Raw genomic sequence first — 24,921 nt, forward strand, 5'->3', positions numbered from 1 at the left:
TTCGAATTTGGGGGGGAAACAACTGGCTTGAAGATGGATGTTCTTTATTCAAACCATTTGTACAAGATATTTTACAGAATTTCCATGTGGAAAAAATGATTATGTTTCCAACAAAGTACCCAATATTAATCCCCCTAAATCATTTGAAGATTATGAAACACATGGAACAAAATTCTTTTTTAAGTGAAGTAACATGGGAGTAATCCTTGGATGCTTTTTCTTGAAGTACTTCTAACACGTGCTATTGTATTTTATATAAATGAATAAACTGAGGAACAGTAACTGACCAAGGGCATTAACATCTTGATCAATATTTCGTACTTTAAAGGTATAAAACAATGTTTACTTAAACTTATTTGTGATAGTAGAGCATCACAAATGCCTGCTAACATGTCAGTCTAGAAGGGGTTCACACCTGCCTGTGTGACCCAGCAAGCTGTCTAACCTTGCTAACTTCATGTTTGCATCTGTAAAATGGGGCTAAGAATTATGTCCACATCATAGGGTTTACCACAATGTCTATCACTAATAAATGCTCTCTACTCCCAGCCAGGTAAGTGCTAATTTAGTAAATACTTTTGCTGTTTTAACTACCTTTTGTGTCCAATGTACAAATATGGAAGAGAGTGAAATACTTTTGATGATAGATGAGTTGAACCAATGTACTTGAGAGCACTTTACAAACTGAAAACTGTTATATAAATGTCACTATAATAGATAATATAATAGCTATTTGTATGTATAGGAGTATGTTTACCAATTTGTAAATGCACTGGAAATTTGCTTTATAAAAACTAAGTATTCTCCCGACTTGTAATATTTTTCTTAAATATGTATAGTCTTTGTTTTATAACTATAAATTCTTACATATTTGAATTATAATAATGCCCTTTTGTATTCTTAAAGAGTTGCTGAAACACGGAAATGACCTTGCACCTGAGTTATAAAATTTCAGACAGCTCCCTACCAGCAAGCCAGACTGCCATAGTTCTAGTTTATATGTCAGGGCTTCCTAAGATATGACTTCTCAGATATGACACTCAGAGGAACCTGGATTTCAAATCCAACTCAACTACTTGTTAATTGGGCAAGTTATTTAACCTTTCTATTCCTAAATTTCACTATCTGCGAAATATCTAGCTCATGAATTATTGTCAGTCAACAACATTCATAAACCGGCTTCATCAGAACCAGACACTTTTAGGCAGTAGTGATCAGTGAATAAAGCAAAGTCCCTGCTTTCATAGTTTATGCTCTAATGGGAGAAGCTGACAACAAAGAAGCAAACAAACAAGGTGCTTTCAAATAGTGCTAAGACAGTAAGATAGGATGGGGGGAGCTGCAACACTTCACTGAGCACTGAACTTTTGAACACGTGACCACCTGGGAGATAAGGATCCAAATAGTGGGAATAGCACACGCAAATGCCCTACGATGAGAAAAAGGCTTGTAGATGAGAGACAGAATGAAGGCCAGTGTGGGTGAAGTGAGGGTAGGGAAATGGGGGAAAGGAGTAGTAGATGAAGCTCAGATGATGAAGGGCTTTCTAAGTCATGATAAGGTATAGGCATCTTCAGTGAAATGGAGAGTTTTACATAGGTGAAAGATAGTGTTTGATTTACATTTTAAGATCACTCTAATTATTGTGTAGGGAATGGATTGTAGTGAGACTGGAGAGGTGGGGAGTTCAGCAAGGAGACTCTTCTGTAATCCATGTCAGATTATGGTATATTTGGACAAGGGTGCCCCACAAGAGAACACAAAAAAAGGTGTATTTTAGAAGTGGAACCAATAGAACTTGCTATTGTATTTAATGCAAGTGAACAAAAGGGAAGAATCATATGTGACTCCCAAGGTTTTAAGATTACTAACTGTAAAATAGTTATTCTTTACAACGGGACAAAAATCTGCCTCTTGCAGCTACCATATGTTAATTATAATCCTATTCCTGGGAACCTGTAAAAGAAGTCCATTCACACCTTGAAATGTTGGAAAATAATTATGTTCCCCCTAGGATTTCTTTTCTTTGTCTAAATATTTCAAATGTTTTCAATCACTACACAAATAAGAGGGGTTTAGATCCCTTTACTACTATGGGTGCTCACTTCTGAATGTCTCTCATTTTGGTTATGTGTTTTTCCATAAAAAGCATCCACCAACAAATAAAAAAAGATGTGGCCTACCCATTGCATAGCAGAATTTGCTTTCCACCTTTTTTATCCTAGACAATAGCTTTTATTAATGTCTTTTTGACAGATACTTCATAGTCATTGCCCCTCAAAATCTAGTAGATTAATACCTATGAAGACGTAAGCTAGGATACAGTAAAGACCGTAAGAAAAGTATAAACGGCCAAATGAGGGTGAGTTCAGATCTGGACCTGGGAGTCAGAAATGGCTTTTATGGAGGAATTTGGACAAAGAATTTTTTTGAGTAATGGAAAAGATGCTGAGAGATGGCAATGGTGGAAACTGGAGAAAGAAAGTTATAGTGTGAGCAATGCCTGGGGCATAATAGTTCAGTTTGCTGGGTGGGGATGAGAAGCAGTGAGCAAGGTCAAAAGAGGAGGTAGGGCTGTGGAGGCCACAAACATTGCAACGAGGAATCCATCCTTAGTTTGTTAGACAAAGGTATGCTGCTGAAGGCTGAGGACTTTGTTGTTGATGTTTTTAAACCAACAGAGAGAATTTCACTTCAAGATTATTCTGGTAGCAGATTTAAGTGAAGAAAGACAGAAGGAAAGTACATTGAATGCTTACAGTGGTCCAAAAAGGAAGCAAAGTGGGGTCAAACTAGGCCATTATGGAGGAGAAGGTGGGGGAAGTACAAATGCGGGGGATAGCGGGAATGGAATGTCCACAGCTTCCTAACTGTTCAGGTGGAAACAGCAAACAAGGAAGCGGAAGAAAACAGGCTTGCCATTTGCAGCAACATGGGCGGACCTAGAGATTATCATACTAAGTGAAGTAAGTCAGACAGGGAAAGACAAATATCATTTGATATCACTTATATGTGGAATCTAAAATATGATACAAATGAACTTATTTACAAAACAGAAACAGACTCACAGACAGAGAAAACAAACTTATGTTTAGCAAAGGGGAAAGGGGTAACAGGGATAAATTAGGAATCTGGGATTAACAGACACACAGTACTATATATAAAATAGATAACCAACAAGATCCTACTATATAGCACAGGGAACTATATTCAATATCCTATAATAAACCAGAATGGAAAAGAATATGAAAAAGAATATGTATATTTATGTATAGCTGAATCACTTTGCTATATACCTGAAACATTGTAAATCAACTATACTTCAATTAAAAAAAAATGTTCACAAAGATAAAACAGATTTTATACCAATACATCACTCTTCCAAACCTACCCTGATTGTAGACTTAGATATAATTATTTTTTAGACTTCCTATCACATATGTCTTTTAGCATACAAAGAGACTAAAATTTCCTGTTAAATCATAAACAGTCGAGGAACTGGTAGAAAATGGAATGAAAGAATCTTTAGCCTGATCCAGTTTCAGTGACTGTTTTAAACTCCCAAAGCTCTGCCATCCTGCTCTGCAAGAGCTGATGTGAGTACACAGGGAACACCACTGAAGCAGCAACTTGCAACTCGGAAGGAAAGCACAGCATGGAATCTCACCTGTGGCTCAAAGCTCTTCGCCTCTCGATTTGTAAGTGGTGTGAACAGCATGCCCTCTGTGCCCTGGGTAGGGCCAACTGGTGTCTTCCCTCAATGCATTTACTAAGTACTGAGGGAGCAAGAGCAGAAGGAAGAAAGAGGAGAAAAAAAGGGGAGGAGAGGGGCTTCTCTGTTGGCGCAGTTGTTGAGAGTCCGCCTGCCGATGCAGAGGACACGGGTTCCTGCCCCGGTCCGGGAAGATCCCACATGCCGCGGAGCGGCTGGGCCCGTGAGCCATGGTCGCTGAGCCTGCGCGTCCGGAGCCTGTGCTCCGCAACGGGAGAGGCCACAACAGTGAGAGGCCCACGTACCGCAAAAAAAAAAAAAAAAAAGAAAAGAAAAAAAAAAGGGGAGGAGGAAGAGGGGGGACTGCCTTAAAATGTAAAATATAGAAATATACTTGGCAGCAAACACAATGTATTCCTATGTAAAGTAAATAGCATCATCACATTTCTTTGCCTTTCCTTCAGATTATAGTTTTTGATGGTTAGTATATTTCCCAGCTGATTTGGTCCAAATGAAGATGCTTTTAATACTGTTTTATCATAACTTGAAAAGTATATTATTAAGAACTCAGAAGTTAAAGGAAAGCAAGAACAACAGAACCAGACTGACTTATAATTCCACCAGCCAGAGATACCATGTTATTTCTTTATTGATATCCTGCCGGACATTTTGCTATGTGCAACTTTTTTTTTTTTTTTTTTTGCGGTACGCGGGGCTTCTCACTGTTGTGGCCTCTCCCGTTGCAGAGCACAGGCTCTGGACGCGCAGGCTCAGCGGCCATGGCTCACAGGCCCAGCCGCTCCGCGGCATGTGGGATCTTCCCGGACCGGGGCACGAACCCGCGTCCCCTGCATCGGCAGGCGGACCCTCAACCACTGCGCCACCAGGGAAGCCCTATGTGCAACTTTTTAAAATAAAATTTAGCTTCTCTTCTGTGTCCTTCTTTATTTTATGGCAACGCATATGGTGGCCTCTTCCTTTACCTCTTCCCTCCCCTTCCTGAACTATTCTGTCCTAAAACCTGGAGGAGGAGCAGAGCAAAGTCAAATGCCAGCACTGGACAAGGAGTGCTAGGGGCCGAGGTGGTCCAGAGCACTCGAGCCCAGAAAGGAGTGGAAGGCGTGTGCACAGGAGGCTGCCAGGAGTGGAGAATTAGACTTGAGTCGGGTGAGGAGGGCGTCCACGGCAGGGGACAGCCTGGCGCCACGTCAAAAGTGATAAGGGTATTCATGCAAACGAGTGACCCAGCACAGAGTCAGAGGCCACCCGGGAAGAGAGGCCGTCCCTCAGAGCAGCAGGGTGACGTGGACCAGTGGGAACTGCAGGAAGGTGGCAAAGGCCAAGCTGCCAGAGGATGCATCTTTGTGGGGCGTGGCCCTACCTGGGGTGCCTAAGCCCGAGTGGGCCGTGACGAGGGGAGGGTGTGTGCAAAGGAGGGGTCTCGGATGTAAAGCATTAAAATTATAATTTTGAGGAGAACTGGCATCCTTACAAGTTGAATTTTGAAATCCAGAAATAGTATAACTCTCCATTTATTAAAATCTTTCATATCCCTCAAAATAGCAATATAATTTTATTCTCTTATGTTTCTTAAGTTTTCTCTTAAGTAATTACTATTTCTATTGCTGTTGTGACATATCTTTTTCACATTTTTTCTCCCTTTTGGATATATAGAAAATCTACCAAGTTTAATACTTATTTATAATTAATCACCTAGATGAACTCTATTAATCTCTTAGTTTTAATAATTTTCAATTGATCCTCTTGGGTTATAACTGCTTTTGAATGTACTCAAATTAAAATTGAGACATCATTAAATTTTGTTAATATTAAGTTACTTAAACCAAATTGCAGATGGGGAGAAAAGACTAAAAATATTTTACGTGGTCATTAATTAGTTAAACCATTTATTCATTTATCAAATATTTACTGAGCACATACCATAACCCTGGCCAAGTTACCTAATCTAGATAATTCTGTTTCCTCAACTGTAAAATGTAAATAATCAACGAGCCTACCTAAGGATTAAATGAGATAATACGTGTGAATTGCTTAGCATTGCAAATGGTGTGCACAGACAAATGTCAGCAGTGATGATGACCACGATAATGAAACACACTATAAGCTGCCCTTCCCAATGCCTGCAGAACCACCTGTAGTTGAGAGAATGATCCAGCTCTTCTGTTTGTTTTTTGAAGTCCAGCCCAGTCCATATTTCTTTTCCCTCCTCCTTTCTGACAGCCCTAATTAACTTTATTTAAAAAAAAGAGGACTCTATGAGAAATTCTTCCTACAATGTACTAACCTTCCCTTAGCTGTTATTCCCTTGCATTCCATTTTATTTGGAATTTCTGAAGCCTTGTATGCATAACAGAGCCTCAATGAATACTGATGAATTTCACACAAAATTAGAAAACTAAAAACCCCTCAGAAAGTCCTCCTGCCACATGAAGATGTTAATAAATCAGGCTACTTAACAGACAAGACAATTCCATAATGAAATCTGAGATAACAATTAAACTAAACTCATTTGTGTAATATCTTACTGAGCTATAGTAAAGCACCATATACAATATTAAATTTAAGGTTAGAAATATAATAATTTAAAAATAAATAAATATATTTTAAAATAGTTAAAAAGAAGAAATATAACAATTATATTCCCCTCTCAAAAAGGATGCAATTTCAGAGTCATTTGCTGATCACTGATCTTCAGCTTCACAGAAACCACACCTGCTCTCTTTTTAAGTTGAAAACTGGAAAGCTACGTGTATTGCCTATTAGCCAAAAGCCTGATTTCTTTCACAAAATGTGAAAATAAGTAAAATCTGACACTCTGACTTACCCACTTCAGCCAAAGTTCTGATACAGGACTCCACCGAGGCTTTCTGTGCCGGATTTGGCCAGGTGCAATTGTAAATTCTGAAGGCAGACTGAAGCAGCTGAATAAAAACTGGCTGATGTGTCTGAGAACAGAAAGAAAAGAGGCAAACAGGTCACTAAACCGTTAACACTCCTGATGCAGTATCTATGCATTATCAAAAAAGGCCCACCAAAATAAAATACTGTCGTGCCTTTTAAGTTTCAGTGCCACTTAATGAACATCTCATTCAACAAATATTTATTTTGTACCCATCTCATGAGAGGCACCACACCAGACACTATAGAAAACTGATTATTTTAACTATATTCTTCATCAGGAAAATATGGCATTTCTTGAAGCCAATGACATGGATTTAAGTATATTTTTACAATCTCTGGTTTATTTCCAAGTATAAACAGAGCAGGCATTTTGGGTTTGTTTGTTTCACTGCTTGTATGTTTTTGTTTCCTATGATCAGCAAGTAGAGGAGACAACAATTTTGACCTACAAAAACAATTTTACATGATTCTAATAGTTCATTCAAAAGTTTTCCCTAAAAAAAGTATAACTGAAATAATACTTTTATAAGAGCAATACACAATCACTGTAGAATATGTGGCAACGAAAATCACCAATAATCCTAACATGGAGAGATAATCAGTATAAACATTTTTAAAATAATTACTTCCTGAGTTTTCTTATGTATATATGCACATATATTCTTTACACGCACAAACCTGGATGACACTATGATGCAATTTTGTGGCCTGTTTCACTTTACATTGCTTCATGATCATTTTCCTTAGGCATCAATTTTTCTTTTAAAACATGATTTTTAATTGCTATATAATAAGCCGTCTACAGATATATCATAATTTATTCAGCTATTCCCCTGTTTGTGGACATTTAAGGTTGATGTCAATTTTTAAGTATTATAAACACTTCAATGAAAATCTTAGTATATAAATCCCTACGAATTCTTTCGGGATTTACTAAACTGGAATTATTGAGTCAAAATGTCTATCCATTTAAAGAATCATTACCAGTTATTTCGACACTTGGCAGTCAATCTACAGATGTGAAAGTTCCTCTTTTGCTTAGAGGGAGAGCAAAAATAATTCAGTTTGAAGATGGAGCCTCTTTATTTAAAATAAAGCTTGGGAAACTCAGAAAGCGGCATAATAGGAAATAATAGGAAAGAAGAGTGATCTTGAGAAGTGTAGGAAAGGACTTCCAGGCGTATTGAAGTTTTCTACACTCAAATAAGGTACAGAAATTCTGTGTGACAGACTCCTTTTGTACTTGTTTGTTTATATTACCTGCAGGCTGGTACTGTTGTCTGAAAAGGGAGAATTAAAAAAGCCGCTCACAACGTTCATGATCGACTCAGTAACACACTTCTCCAAAAAGGTGTCTGCGTGTTTCCTGTCTGTAGTTGTGTTGCAAACCTGGAGAGAAAAACAAAACAACTCAATGTGTTCTATCTCATCTTTGAATTATAAGTCAATACTGGAACCTTCTAAAAATTGTCATGAAATGGTTGTTTATAACATTTCTTCTGCTTTTGAAAGTTGCTTTGAATAAAAACATTTCTGGGACTTCCCTGGTGGTCCAGTGGTAAAGAATCCGACTTCCAATGCAGGGGAGATGGGTTCGATCCCTGGTCGGGGAACTAAGATCCCACATGCCGTGGGGCAACTAAGCCCGCGTGCTGCAGCTACTGAGCCCACGTGCTCTGGAGCCCGCATGCCACAACCAGAGAAGAGAAAACCTGCATGCCACAACTAGAGAGAAGCCTGTGCACCAAAATGAAGAGCCCCGTACCGCAATGAAAGATCCCGCATGCCACAACTAAGACCCAATGCAGCCAATAAATAACTAAATAAATATACTTTAAAAAAAATTTCTGCCTGAAATCCATTCAAAGTTTATCATTCTGTAGTAGTTTCACCTTTAAGTTTGGTTGCCATTTCATCCTTGGGCCAGAATTCTTTCACAGACCCCAGCCCCTTCTTCCAGATCTGCTTCTCCCTCCTCCTGCACACAACCTTCTCCCTCCATCCTCAAGCCTAGCTTTGCTGGAAAACACTTTTCCACTTGATGTGAGGAAATCAAAGAGGAAACAGTCATTATAAGTACAAGAAAGTGGTGAAGGTGATTAATGGTGGCTCATATCTCTCTATACATTTTCACCTCTAATACCTGGCTCAGATTAGAGAATGCAAACAGAAAATATTTGGAGAGGAAAACAGAAAGATAAGAAAAGGTCGGGCTTCCCTGGTAGCGCAGTGGTTGAGATTCCGCCTGCCGATGCAGGGTACACGGGTTTGTGCCCCGGTCCGGGAAGATCCCACATGCCGCGGGGCGGCTAGGCCCGTGAGCCATGGCCGCTGAGCCTGCACGTCCAGAGCCTGTGCTCCACAACGGGAGAGGCCACAACAGTGAGAGGCCCGCATACCGCAAAAAAAAAATAATAATAATAATAAATAAATAAATAAATAAAATAAAAGGTCAAACTTGCCAACAATTTTGACTGTTCATCCCCAGATTATCTAGGAAGCATGGAGGGTGTGTTCGTGCCTTCTTCTCAGAGTTGGCTAAGCAAGAAGACAGGACACTAGAGCAAAGGGAACATCAGCAAAGAACATGGGCTCTGACCTTTATGTGGGATTAAATGAGGCTGTAATTGGTCATTCTGCTAAACAAACTGTAAACTTCCAAACATGTCAGGGTTGACAAATTGCAAAAGCTAAGATACACGATTAAAACTGAATGAAAAAAAGTTGGGTGGTGAAAAAAAAAGAGCATGGAGATAAAAAAAGAAGTGAGGGAGGGAGAACATAGGGTGCGAGGAAGGACTCAAGAACTGGGCAAAGGAAGAATGTTTAAATATCCACGAGATTACAGTGAGTCAGTATGGTGGCCAGATGTTCCAGATGTTCTTAGACAATTCGAATTTTTATGTAAGTTTTTTATTCTTTTCAATAGGTGATTAATCAAGAGTAAGGAAACATAATTTAATCTGATATTCCTTTAAAACCCTGCACACAAATAAATTCTCCAAAAACTCCCTCCTCAAACCACGTGCCCCAATGTTTCAGTCTGGAAAATAACAGTGTTTGCTGAATGGAGAGAGAAGAAAGAGCACAGGGTCTGTTTTGCTTCTAAGTGGCTTCCCGTCGGGGGCAGCTCACTTTTTCCCCATCTATTAAATGACACCTACCTGACAGGGGTGTCATCAGAACTAAAAGGTTTTTAGTGTGTCTAATCCCATAGTTACTGTAGAAAATGATGCAATTAAAGAAAATAAATTATGTCAAGTTATGTCATCTTTTAGTTATTGTTTCAGCACATAACATAATGCGTAGTAAATACAAAAGTTCAATAAATGTTTGTGAAAAGAATGAACCAATTAATTTTTTTTAATGAAAGAATAAGAGAGAATAAGAAAGGACTCATTTTATCTTAGTTTAACTAAGAGTTAGACTCTATTTGTAGAATATCAAACCTCAGGTTAAAATTTAATGTGGTCCCAGATCTAATACAAAATTGATTTTCCCATGATGGGTATTAAGTAGGATTTATTTCATTTAGTGTCTTACAGCACTGGCTTTTATGGTGAATTTTTCTGATACATAGGATAAAAATATATTAAAGTTGAGTAAGTAGTTGAACAATTCTACCATAACCAGCCCAGAGAAGCTTCTTCCTCATCCAGTGACATTTCACACAATTGAACGGGGCTTTCTGGAGCTACTATAGAATCACACTACATTACCTGCAACTGATCATTTGCTAAAGAACCCCACAGATTTGCTGTAGTCAGTGGATTAATTAATAAAAGTTATCTATAACACTTCTAGATGAAGGCTTTCCTCAAAATCCTGGTCGTGGAAATTCTGGGTTTACACAACTATGTGGAACCTATTCCTCAATTCATTTGTACAAGAAATTCAAATAATGTTCAAGATACTTTTTATGCCTCAGATGAATGACAACTTTTTCACCTTTAGAGCCTGTATCTTACACTGTAATATTATGGACAGGCAAGAGATAAGGAAGCCACCTTTTTAATTAAAGTCCTTAAAAATTTTTCAGGAAATAAGGAACCTAATTATTAGCAATATTTCTTTATCTTGTCTTTTACTTATTTTTACTGTTTCTTCCCAATAAAGATTAGAAATGGCTCAAATAAAATTACATCATATTAAATTAATTTTTATGTGTAATACATATATTTTTAAAGTTTCTGTTTGCAGATATTATTCACATACCATTATTTCCTATCAAACATTCCCATGTACCATCATTATTTAAACACTTATTTCAAAACGCTATATTTATTCCATTACTCTAATGCACCATCATGCTTTAATCCATTTTTGGAATGAGTTTAGTTAGGTATACGTAGATAAAAAATACAAATCATTTTCTTATTTTCTTAGCTATTTCTTTCCTGCGAGTCTTATGTGATTCCCCCCCGCCCCCCAATTATTGTTATTATACAGGATTATGCAAAATTATTATTTTTACTTTCAGATTTTGGGGGTATATGTCACTAAAAGAGGAATCACCAGATGAGGTTATATAGACAGTTCTGTACTACTTGCTGGGCTCATCCTCTAAAACAATAAATTTACAATGATATCAACAACCTATCTGTGCATACACAGGATGTTCCTTCATTACCATCAACTAGCTCTAGCTTTCGGGCTCTGGTTAGGTTCAGCTGATGCGACGCACTGGCAGAAGATCACAGAGTGGAAGAGAAAGAAGTCAGGTACCTACTCTGCCTCTGCCTCTACCTGCATCCCAATCTCCATTCTCCTCGTTGAGGCTTCAGCAGTGTCTGTGTCTCTGGGTATAGCTTCTGCTGGAGCCCTTCTGCAATGTCTCCAAGTTCTCTCTGGGCTCTGGTAACACTGGTGCCACCCTTGCCCCTTCAGGCCTGGGGTGGCAATAGCTTTGCATTGTTACCAATTCCTGGATGCTTCCCTGTCACTCCTGGTTCCTTTAACCCTTCCCACACCTCTTGGAGTGTGCCATCTGTTTGCTGCTAGAACTGTTATCTCTGTAAATTATAATGACTTTTGCCAGTTTAATGATACCTAAAAGTTATTTTATCTGGCATTTCTGACATTGCTAACAAGGCAGGGCATTTTTCACATAATAATTTCATGTCTATATTTTGTCACGTAGAGATGATTCAAACCCTCTAAGCCACTTTAAAATGAAACATGGATAATGACTGTATATTACATATCAGTAAACGTATTTTACATAATAAACTTTTCAGCAGTCATTTCACATGTATTTTCACATTCTGACTCTTTAGAATATTCCTTTCATTACATTTCATGGTGTAAAATAATTTTTAGCATTCAGGCACTGTTTTTCTCTATTTGGGTCATTTCCATTTGTTTAATATAAAGAAGGAAAAATCCCTTCCATGAAAGAAAAGAATATTCTGTACATTTTTGTTCTAGCTTTTTTTGGGAGTCCTTCTCCCATCTCCATCCACATGTTGACTCCTACTTAACTTTTAAAGCTATCTGAATTTGCTGCTGTAGGTGACCCGATTCATGCATTCTGATTAGTTTTTTTCCATACTGATATCCAATTGTCCTCCAAACATGGATTTAATAGTAATTTCTTGCCTCACTCTCAGGTTACTTGAATTTTATCTTATAGTGTATCACTAATCACTGTTTAAATCTCTCCTCATATCTCTGGTATGCTCCACGTATCATTATTTTTTAAGTATTTTAATTCAATTCTATAAGAATGAAATGATTTTCAATTTGTAATGTGTTTTACACTGGAAAAACAAGTCTACCTTCATTGTCCTTTCCAAGAAAAAAAAATCACCTTTTGAAATATCTGTCCTTTTCTGCTTCCAGATGAATTTTACTACGCACCTATAAAATTTCATGGACTATCACTTAGGGACATAAATTGTTAAATTAAAACTATTAGACTAGGAGTTAGAACAGTGAACCAAACAAAACAAAGTCCCTACTCTACTGAAACTCTGATTCTAATCAAAAGAGACACACAATATACAAATTAACAAACATATAAGTGGTAAAAATAGAGCAAATAAATAGACTTTCAGAAAAATAAAAAGCAAGTAGTGAAGGCAATACAGCAGGAGGAGTAGGTACAGAGAAGGATTACTATTTTATCTAAATTGCTTGGAGAACTTCTCTGTATAAGGTAACATTTTAACAAAGAACCAAAGGAAGTGAAGAAATAGCCATGGAGGTTTCTGGGGGAAGAGCAAGTAAAAATCTGTCTCCACCATTAGAATGTAAGTCCCTAGACACCAGGAGCTGCTCTGTCTTGGTCCCCACTGCACATGCAGTACCTTAGCACATAGTACGTATTTAAAATTATTGGTTGAACAAATAAACATTAAGCGTAATTTCTAGATATAATTATTTCTGAGATTTCTCCCCTTGTATATATGATGTCCCTTCTCTCTCCTGCTCTAAAAGTGACTGTTACTCTTCCAAAGATGACAGATTGGGTTAAATAAGTTATCATACATACACTGGAGCAGCCCTGTCCAAGAGGACTTTCGGCAATGATGGAAATCTTCTATATCTGGGTTGTCCAAGATAGTAACCACTAGACATGTGCTTATTCAGCACTTGAAATCGTTTTTTAAATTTTATTTTATCTAATTAAATTTAAATGTGGCAAGTTGCTACCCTACTGGATAGGGCAGCTCTCGCCAGTAATATACTTTTGATCATACAGACCACGGAATACAAATCTTAAAAATCATTTTTTTTATTCCTCATAGGCAGTAAAAATGTTCTTATAAATATCTGAGGTGATATCTCATATTTATTTTAATTTGCATTCCTTTATTTGAGGCCAAAACTTTTCCAAACATTCGCTTTTAATATCTCCTTTTTATGTGAGTCATCTGTGCCTACACTTTCTTAGAATTTTAAATTCATTTTTTAAAAGGTAATATATATTGATGTTAAGAAAAATATTAACTGTAGGAATCCTGTAAAAAATAGAAAAATACAAAATGGAAAACAAAAATTATCCATAATCTCAAAATCCAAACAAAACCATGGTTAACATCTTGGAATCTTTTCTTCTAATCTTTTTGCTCCTATATATTTTACATAAAAGAAATAATTCTGGATAAGCGGTTTTTTATTCCCCTTTTAATACTCATCACTCAATCATTAGCACTTCTCATATCATTAAAAATCTTCAGTGTTTCCCTGGTGGCACAGTGGTTGAGAGTCCGCCTGCCGATGCAGGGGACACGGGTTCGTGCCCCAGTCTGGGAAGATCCCACATGCCGCGGAGCGGCTGGGCCCGTGACCCATGGTCGCTGAGCCTGTGCGTCCGGAGCCTGTGCTCCGCGATGGGAGAGGCCACAGCAGTGAGGGGCCCGTGTACAGCAAAAAAAAAAAAAAAAAAAAACTTCAAAAAATAATCAGTGATACTATAACTTAAATCTTTTAGATATATCATAATTTGTTGAAACATTTCTCTATTATTAAATATGTAAACTATTTCCTACTGTATTTTATTATAAAAATATGTTGAACTTCCTTGCCCATAAATCCTTGATATCATTTCTAATTATTTCCTAAGGACAGATTCTTGGAAGGTAAATTACTTGACACATTAAAAAGGTATGAAGGCTTTTTTTAATGTACTACCAAAATGCTTTTCAAAATGAGCATAAATTTACTCTCATCAGCAAGGTATGTGAACCAACATTTAATATTACCGTTTTACTTTTATCTTTTTAGTCTTAAACTTTGACAGTTAGAAATTAGATCTTATTTTCCTTTTTATTTTCTTAAAATTATTAACAGTTGACTATTTTCTCAGGGATTTACTTGTATGTCCTCCTCTATAAACCATGAATGCCTGAATTTGGCTCATTTTATCATTAGATTGTTATAGTGCTTTTCTTATCTATCTATCTATCTATTTATATGTTCTTTGTATAAAGGTTATTAGCCTTTTTTTAATGTAGAGTAACTTTTTCTATTTTGATGTTCTTTTATTTTTATGATGTTTTTATATACTTAAGTTTTAAATTTTCAAATAGTGAAATGTTTTTTCCTTAGCTAACTTCATCTATTGCTCTTATGCTTAAAAATAACTCTCTCATCCAAAGACAGACAAATATCCACCTACATTTCCAACCATTTTTATCATTTCACATTTATCTCTAAAATCTATTGCAATTTACGCTAATGTATGATGTGAGGACATGAACTGAGTTCATTTCACCCCAAATAGCCAGGGTCTTCAAATGTCATTTTGATTTAGCTCAAATCAACCATTTTTATTGAATGCCCATATTCCATGCCAAGGACATTCTGTGTACCTGGGATCCATCAGTGAACAACAAAACATATAAAAGTCACAACCCTAATGGAGTTTATTATTTTTAATTTAATAATCCAGGGGTAGGCAAACTATCATGGGTCAAATCTAGCCATATCTATTTATTTATATATTGTCTATGACTCCTTTTCCTTTAGTAATTGTTATAAGAGCTGTGATAGTAGCCTGAAAAACTATCAAGATCTGCACAGAAAACGTTTGCTGATCACCGGAAATGACCCATCATTTCCCTACTAATAGGTGATAATTTCTTTATTATATCTTAATATCTTACATAAGTAAAAATCTTTTTCTGGCTATTTATTCCATTCCATTGACAGGCCCACTTAATTCTATGCTAAAACCACACAATTTGTTTTCAAATTCACTTTTTAAATATTTTTAACTTCAGATGATATTTATTTATTTATTCCACAAATACTGGGAATTCCCCGGTTGGGACTCAGGGCTTTCACTGCCATGGCCCGGGTTCAGTCCCTGGTTGGGAAACTGGGATCCCGCGGGCCACATGGTGCAGCCTAAATAAATACATAAATAATAACACAAATACTGAGTATCTACTATGTGTGAGATGCTGTTCTAGGTCAGCTATGCAGCAGTGAACGAAACAGACAAAATCTCTGCCTTTCTTTTGTTTCAGCAGAAACAAGCACAAATACATATAAACACATCAGGTGGGGATAAAATGAAGCAAATGAAAGAGGGACGGAAGGAAGACATTGTTACTTTACACCAGGTAGTCAGCCAAGGCCTCTCTGAAGACTTTAGGCAAGGGCCTGAAAGAAGTCACGAGAATGGAGGGTACCTGGGGGATGAGAGCATCCCAGGCAGATGCAAAGATGCTGAGATGAGAGTGTGTTTGCCATATCTGAGGAGCAGCAAGAGGCCACCAGATGAAGCAGAGAGCTAGGTAGGGGGAGAACAAGAGCACACTGGGAAGTAAGGGCAGGGATGGGGGTGTTTGTTGGACAGGGGAAAGCCCAATCATGTAGTGGTTTTACTCTGTGAGGAATCTGAGCAGAGGAGTGACCTGAATCAAAGTTCTTCCTCTTTTTTAATCATTATAGCTGCTGTATAGAGAATAGATGATGAAGGGAGGGGGCAAGAGTAGAAGCAGGGAAGACAGGTTATGAAGCTACTGAAGTTATCCAGATGAGAGTTAATGGTACCTTGTTGCAGGGTGGCACTGATCAAAGTATTCAGAGGTAGTCAGATTTTGAATATTTTAAGGTTAATGCTTGCAGAATTTGCTAAAGGATTAAACTGAAGAGCAAGAAAATAAGAGTTACAGATGACACCAAGATTTTTATGCCCGAATGCCTAGACTGAATGATGGAATTGCCGTTTACTGAGATACAAATGACTTGAGAAGGAATTAATTTTAGTGGGCCATGAAAGTGAATGAAGAGTTTGAGGTTCGATAGCCAACTGGAGATGTCTCATGGGCAGCGAGATATGTGAGACTATCAGGGGAAGGACCCAAGCTTCAACCAGCGTGGGATTAAAGTTAGGAGAGTGGATGAGATCAGCAAGCAAGTGACTGTAGACAGAGAAGGGAGCAAGTCTAAGGTTTAAGCCTGGCACATTTCAATGTTTAGAAGCTGGGAAGATTTGGAGGAAACAGCAAAGGAGATTGAAAGGGAGTGGCCAGTGAGGTGGGAGCAGGGCTGATATCCTGGGGGCCAAGTGAGGACAGGTTTCAAGAAGGAATCAATCAACTATGATAAACACTGAAATTGACTTGAAGGGCAGGACAGGGGCCAACCAATCATCAATCGAGAAGAGCCAAACAAGTGCTCATCCCACCTGGGCACCATCAGTATAATTCAGCATGAAAACTGAGGAGAAAAACAGAATTACAACTGAGGGAAAGGTGCTACACACAAAACAATATTTACAGAATATTTACACTCTTCACTTGGCTGCAATGTTAGCTAATAAGGGCATATTCAAAGAAGGTTTTAGAATGAGACTTTTCGATGGCTCGTTCAACTTCAGAAAGTGAAGAAAATAATGGAATCAACTCATCAAGGAAAGAAAACCTACACAATCCTATCAAATTAGAGAACCTAGAAAATGTGTTTCAGAGTACATATAAATTTATCTTTACTCCCATTTCCTACCTATTTGGTAAGCTAAACAAAGGGAGAGAATGCTCAAGTGATCTCTTTGGAAATGAAATACTCTGATTTGTCTTGTTTAGCAATGACTGATGGGGCAATGACATGACAATGTGTTAGGTGTGTCTCTAAGTTATCCCTCGGTCTAATTTCATCTGCCAGTACATCATTTAGGGTATTGCTGGCCATTAGAGAATCTTGAAATTGACAGCAAAATTGAGAACATCTTCAAAAGAAAAGGGAGTCTGACACTGAACACTGCCCCCCCCCCAAATGCTTTCTAATGATGACTCAAATCCCCTGACTTTGCAACAACAATCAGTTATGAAGGCAAAGGAAAGCATTTCTGCCCTACAAACACCAATTTTAGCTGCACTGGCATGGAGATCAAAGTGGGCTGCCGTTAAATGCTCTAAAGGACAGTAGAGCAAATTTTCATGTATCTAACAGCTTTGCTGCCTATCTAAACCTGCTATATTTACAGGACATGGATGCAGTCTCTGTCAGAAAATCAGAATAGAGTAAGGACGTGAAACAATCCAGTGCAAATAAACAAATAAAAATAAATAAAATTAATAAAAATTAAAAATAAACAAATTTAGTTCATTAAAAGCAGTCTTTCAGAAAGCTTTTCTTATATGGGTCTTACCAAGATAACAGACAAGGGGGTACAAACAGGAAACTAAAAGATACTAATTAAGGGGACTCTTTAGAGAGCTTTACCAAGAGCAAACAAAAAGAACTTGGTGGTGCTGACTCCTGAGAAACATGAGGAGAAAGGTGGACGGTGGTACGCGGGCCACTACATATTAATAGTTCATTTGCCTTCTAAATAGGATTGCTTTCCAAATTTCTACTAAAATAATCATCTGCTTCGTGCTGGCTGGACCCTGTCTGAAGCACTGGGTTCCATCGCGAATGCCATATGTTTAAAACACTGACAAATTAGAAAGAACTCAAAACTGTACTGAAAACAAGGAGCCCAGAAGCCTGAACAGAAGAGGAACCACTGAAAGTCATGGAGAAAATAATGGGAGACATGAGGACTGTCGTGACACATTTGAGAAGTTATTGTGGAAAGATCCCTGAAATAGGCTGCCACAGACCTCCCAGCTCTGTTACTAGCCAGGCAAGTCATTCCATGCTAGCAAATTAATCTCTCTGGAACTCAGGAGCAAAATTAGGAGGTCAGCCTAGATGATCTTAAGTTCCTTTAAGTTGAATAATTTTACCATTTCAAACTACATCATCAGCGAGGAGAATAGTAAACACCTACATTCTTCCTGAATGGAATCATTCTATGCTGCTATAGAAGGAAAGAATAAGTAAAAATTATAATAGATAAAAATCTGGGGCCCTGAACCAAGACAGTGGAGTAGAAGGATGTGCTCTCACTCCCTCTTGTGAGAACACAAGAATCACAACTAGCTGCTGGACAATCATCGAGAGAAAGACACTGGAAATAACCAAAAAAGATACCCCACATCCAAAGGCAAAGGAGAAGCCACAGTGAGATGGGAGGAGGGGCGCAATCACATAAAATCAAATCCCATAACTGCTGGGTGGGTGACTCACAGACTGGAGACCACTTATACCACATAAGTCCACCCACTGGAGTGAAGGTTCTGAGCCCCACAACAGGCTCCCCAACCTGGGGGTCTGGCAACAGGAGGAGGAATTCCTAGAGAATCAGACTTTGAGGGCTAGTGGGATTTGACTGCAGCACTTCGACAGGACTGGGGGAAACACAGACTCCACTATTGGAGGGGACACACCAAGTAGTGTTCGCATCGGGACCCAGGGGAAAGAGCAGTGACCCCAGGGGAGACTGAACCGTACCTACCTGCTAGTGTTGGAGGGCCTCCTGCAGAGGCCGGGGGTGGCTGTGTCTCACAGTGAGGACAAGGACACTGGCAGCAGAAGTTCTGGGAAGTACTCCTTGGCCTGAGCCCACCAAGAGCCCTCCATTAGCCCCACCAGAGAGCCCCGGTAGGTTCCAGTGTTGGGTGGCCTCAGGCCAAACAACCAACAGGGAGGGAACTCAGCCCAACCCATCAGCAGACAAGCAGATTAAAGTTTTACTGAGATCTGCCCACCAGAGAAACAGCCAGCACTACCTACCACAGGTCCCTCCCATTAGGAAACATGCACAAGCCTTTTAGATAGTCTCATGCACCAGAGGGCAGACAGCAGAAGCAGGAAGAACTACAATCCTGCAGCCTGTGGAGAGAAACCAAATTCACAGAAAGATAGACAAGATGAAAAGGCAGAGGGCTATGTACCAGATGAAGGAACAAGATAAAACCCCAGAAAAACAACTAAATGAAGTGGAGATAGGCAACATTCCAGAAAGAGAATTCACAATAATGATAGTAAAGATGATCCAGGACCTCGGAAAAAGAATGGAGGCAAATATCAAGAAGATGCAAGAAATGTTTAACAAAGACCCAGAAGAATTAAAGAACAAACAAACAGAGATGAACAACACAATAACTGAAATGAAACTACACTAGAAGGAATCAATAGCAGAATAACTGAGGCAGAAGAACAGATAAGTGACCTGGAAGACAGAACGGTGGAATTCACTGCTGTGGAACAGAATAAAGAAAAAAGAATGAAAAGAAATGAAGAAAGCCTAAGAGACCTCTGGGTCAACAGTAAACGCAACAACATTTGCATTATAGGGGTCCCAGAAGGAGAAAGGACCAGAGAAAATATTTGAAGAGATTACAGTCGAAAACATCCCTAACATGGGAAAGGAAAGAGCAACACAAGTTCAGGAAAGGCAGCAAGTCCCACACAGGAAAAACCCAAGGAGAAATATGCCAAGACACATAGTAATCAAATTGGCAAATATTAAAGACAAAGAAAAATTATTGAAAGCAGCAAGGGAAAAACAACAAATAACATACAAGGGAATTCCCATAAGGTTAACAAATGATTTCTCAGCAGAAACTCTACAGCCAGAAGGGAGTGGCATGATATACTTAAAGTGATGAAAGGGAAGAAACTACAACCAAGATTACTCTTCCCGGCAAGGATCTCATTCAGAAATCAAAAGCTTTACAGACAACCAAAGGCTAAGAGAATTCAGCACCACCAAACCAGCTCTAAAACAAACACTACAGGAACTTCTCTAAGTGGCAAACACAAGAGAAGAAAAGGACCTACAAAAACAAACCCAAAACAATTAGGAAAATGGTCATAGGAACATACATATTGATAATTACCTTAAATGTAAATGGATTAAATGCTCCAGCCAAAAGGCACAGGCTTGCTGAAGGGATACAAAAACAAGACCCATCTATATGCTGTCTACAAGAGACCCACTTCAGACCTAGGGACACATGCAGACTGAAAGTGAGGGGATGGAAAAAGATATTCCATGCAAATGGAAATCAAAAGAAAGCTGGAGTAGGAATACTCATATCAGATAAAATAGACTTTAAAATAAAGAATGTTACAAGAGACAAGGAAGGACACATATGATCAAGGAATCAATCCAAGAAGAAGATATAACAATTATATATGCACCCAACATAGGAGAACCTCAATACATAAGGCAACTGCTAACAGCTATAAAAGAGGAAATTGACAGTAGCACAATAGTAGTGGGGGACTTTAACATCTCACATACACCAATGGACAGATCATCCAAACAGAAAATTAATAAGGAAACAGAAGCTTTATGAGACAATAGACCAGATAGACTTAACTGATATTTATAGGACATCCCATCTAAAATAGCAGATGACACTTTCTTCTCAAGTGAGCATGGAACATTCTCCAGGATAGATCACATCTTGGGTCACAAATCAAGCCTCAGTAAATTTAAGAAAATGGAAATCATATCAAGCATCTTTTCTGATTACAACACTATGAGATTAGAAATCAATACAGGGAAAAAAACATAAAAAACACAAACACATGGAGGCTAAACAATACATTACTAAATAACCAAGAGATCACTGAAGAAATCAAAGAAGAAATCAAAAAATACCTAGAGACAAATGACAATGAAAACACGATGATCCAAAATCTATGGGATGCAGCAAGAGCAGTTCTAACAGGGATGTTTATAGCTGTACAAGCCTACCTCAAGAAACAAGAAAAATCTCAAATAAACAATCTAAACTTACACCTAAAGGAACTAGAGAAAGAAGAACAAACAAAACCCAAAGTTAGCAGAAGGAAAGAAATCATAAAGATCAGATCAGAAATAAATGAAATGGAAACAAAGAAAACAAGAGCAAAGACCAATAAAACTAAAAGCTGGTTCTTTGAGAAGATAAGAAAAATTGATAAACCATTAGCCAGACTCATCAAGAAAAAGAGGGAGAGGACTCAAATGAATAAAATTAGAAATGAAAAAGGTGAAGTTATAAAAGACAACACAGAAATACAAAGCATCCGAAGAGACTACTACAAGCAACTCTATGCCCCAAAAATGGACAACCTGGAAGAAATGGACAAATTCTTAGAAAGGTATAACCTTCCAAGACTGACACGAAGAAATAGAAAATATGAACAGACCAATCGCAAGTAATGAAATTGAAACTGTGATTAAAAATCTTTCAACAAACAAAAGCCCAGGACCAGATGGCTTCACAGGTGAATTCTATCAAACATTTAGAGAAGAGCTAAAATCCATCCTTCTCAAACTCTTCCAAAAAATTGCAGAGGAAGGAACACTCCCAAACTCATTCTATGAGGCCACTATCACCCTGATACCAAAACCAGACAAAGATACTACAAAAACAGAAAATTACAGACCAATATCACTGATCAATATAGATGAAAAAATCCTCAACAAAATACTAGCAAACAGAATCCAACAACACTTTAAAAAGATCATACACCATGATCAAGTGGGATTTATCCCAGGGATGCAAGGATCCTTCAATATACACAAATCAATCAATGTGATACACCATATTAACAAACTGAAGAATAAAAAACATATGATCATCTCAATAGATGCAGAAAAAGCTTTTGACAAAATTCAACACCCATTTATGATTAAAAAACTGTCCAGAAAGTGGGCATAAAGGGAAACTACCTCAACATAATACAGGCCATATACGACAAACCCACAGCAAACGTGATTCTCAGTGGTGAAAAATTGAAAGTATTTCCTCTAAGATCAGGAAAAAGACAAGGATGTCCACTCTCACCACTATTATTCAACATAGTTTTGGAAGTCCTAGCCACGGCAATCAGAGAAGAAGAAGAAATAAAAGGAACACAAATTGGAAAAGAGGACATAAAACTGTCACTGTTTGCAGATGACATGATACTATACATAGAGAATCCTAAAGATGCCACTAGAAAAATACTAGAGCTAATCAATGGTAAAGTTGCAGGATACAAAATTAATGCACAGAAATCTCTTGCATTCCTATACACTAATGATGAAAAATCTGAAAGAGAAGCACTCCCATTTACCATTGCAACAAAAAGAATAAAATACCTAGGAATAAACCAACCTAGGAAGACAAAAGACCTGTATGCAGAAAACTATAAGACACTGATGAAAGAAATTAAAGATGATACCAACAGATGGAGAGATATACCATGTTCTTGGATTGGAAGACTCAATATTCTGAAAATGACTATACTACCCAAAGCAATCTACAGATTCAATGCAATCCCTATCAAATTACCAATGGCATTTTTTATGGAACTAGAACAAAAAATCTTAAAATTTGTATGGAGACACAAAAGACCCCTAATAGCAAAAGCGGTCTTGAGGGAAAAATACAGAGCTGGAGGAATCAGTCTCCCTGACTTCAGACTATACTACAAAGCCACAGTAATCAAGACAATATGGTACTGGCACAAAAACAGAATCATAGATCAATGGAACAAGATAGAAAGCCCAGAAATAAACCCACGAACCTATGGTCAACTAATCTATGATAAAGGAGGCAAGGATATACAATGGAGAAAAGACAGTCTCTTCAATAAGTGGTGCTGGGAAAATTGGACAGCTACATGTAAAAGAATGAAATTAGAACATTCCCTAACACAATACACAAAAGTAAACTCAACATGGATTCGAGACCTAAATGTAAGACCAGACAGTATAAAATTCTTAGAGGAATACATAGGAAGAACACTCTTTGCCATAAATCATAGCAAGATCTTTTTTGATCCACCTCCTAGAGTAATGGAAATAAAAACCAAAATAAACAAATGGGACCTAATGAAACTTAAAACCTTTTTCACAGCAAAGGAAACCATAAACAAGACCAAAAGACAACCCTCAGAATGGGAGAAAATATTTGCAAATGAAGGAACTGACAAAGGATTAATCTCCAAAATATATAAACAGCTCATGCAGCTCAATATTAAAAAAAACAAACAACCCAATCCAAAAATGGGCAGAAGACCTAAATAGACATTTCTGTAAAGAAGACATACAGATGGCCAAGAGGCACATGAAAAGCTGCTCAACATCACTAATTATTAGAGAAATGCAAATCAAAACTACAATGAGGTATCACCTCACACCAGATAGAATGGGCATCATCAGAAAATCTACAAACAACAAATGCTGGAGTGGGTGTGGAGAAAAGGGAACCCTCTTGCACTGTTGGTGGGACTGTAAATTGATACAGGCACTATGGAGAACAGTATGGAGGTTCCTTAAAAAACTAAAAATAGAATTACCATATGATCCAGCAATCCCACTACTGGGCATATACCCTGAGAAAACCATAATTCAAAAAGACACATGCACCCCAATGTTCACTGCAGCACTATTTACAATAGGCAGGTCATGGAAGCAACCTAAATGCCCATTGACAGACGAATGGATAAAGAAGATGTGGTACATATATACAATGGAATATTACTCAGCCATAAAAAGGAACGAAATTGGGTCATTAGTTGAGACATGGATGGATCTAGAGACTGTTATACAGAGTGAAGTAAGTCAGAAAGAGCAAAACAAATATCGTATATTAACGCATATATGTGGAACCTAGAAAAATAGTACAGATGAACCGGGTTTGCAGGGCAGAAATTTGAGACACAGATTTATAGAACAAACGTATGGACACCAATGGTGGAAAGCAGCGGGGGGGTGGGGATGGTGGTGTGATGAATTGGGCGATTGGGACTGACATGTATACAGTGATGTGTATAAAATTGATGACTAATAAGAACCTGTTGTATAAGAAAATGAATAAAATAAAATTTAAAAATTAAAAAAAAAATCTGGCTCAGTTTTGGTTTCTAACAATTCAAGTTGCGCAGTAATGAAATCAGTTGTCTCACAAAAAAGTAATGAGATCATTAGAAATGGAAATATACAGGCAGGTGCTAGAAACTGTGAACGGTAGGACTGCCAGTGTCTTTCAACCCTAAGATCCTACGATTCTTTAGGTCCAATTTACCAAATACCTTTCCTCCAGATTACCTTCACCATGTCTCACTGATGTAAATCAGTTGCTCCAGGATTTCATAACTTTGTTGTAATATCTGAATTTAGTCCATCTCTACATCAAGTCACTATTGGGTGTGTCCAGCTTCACGAACATGGTTTCTGGCTCTTGCCTGCATAAGATGGGCCTCCTTTAGGTTATCCTCAACATTGTTATCGGGTCTTGGGGAAGCTACTTGAAATTGCTTTAAAGGCTACATATAACCTTGTAATATACCAGCGATGTTAACCATGACAGGGATAAAATGGGTGATGGCACCAACTCTCTAAGTGCCGAGCATGTGCTAAGAGCTGTATACGTATTATCTCACTGAAGCCTCCCAGTAACGCCATAAGGAATGTGTTATTTACTTTTTTTTTTTTTTTTAGCGGTACGCGGGCCTCT

The 24,921-nt window shown here is 38.0% G+C and overlaps 1 protein-coding gene across 3 annotated transcripts in view; it reads right to left on the reverse strand.

Moving 5' to 3' along the window:
* Window positions 1-24,921, reverse strand: part of ITPR2 (inositol 1,4,5-trisphosphate receptor type 2) — a 527,727-nt gene that overhangs the window by 240,213 nt on the left and 262,593 nt on the right. For all 3 annotated transcript variants that reach the window (XM_060024473.1, XM_060024471.1, XM_060024470.1), the window contains 2 exons: window positions 7,895-8,023; window positions 6,558-6,678 (listed from right to left, as the gene is read on the reverse strand). In XM_060024473.1, coding sequence (XP_059880456.1) covers window positions 6,558-6,678; window positions 7,895-8,023 — 250 coding nt within the window. The remainder of the gene's footprint in view (window positions 1-6,557; window positions 6,679-7,894; window positions 8,024-24,921) is intronic.

The sequence above is a fragment of the Delphinus delphis genome, chromosome 11, assembly GCF_949987515.2.
Source record: "Delphinus delphis chromosome 11, mDelDel1.2, whole genome shotgun sequence".
NCBI lineage: Eukaryota > Metazoa > Chordata > Mammalia > Artiodactyla > Delphinidae > Delphinus > Delphinus delphis.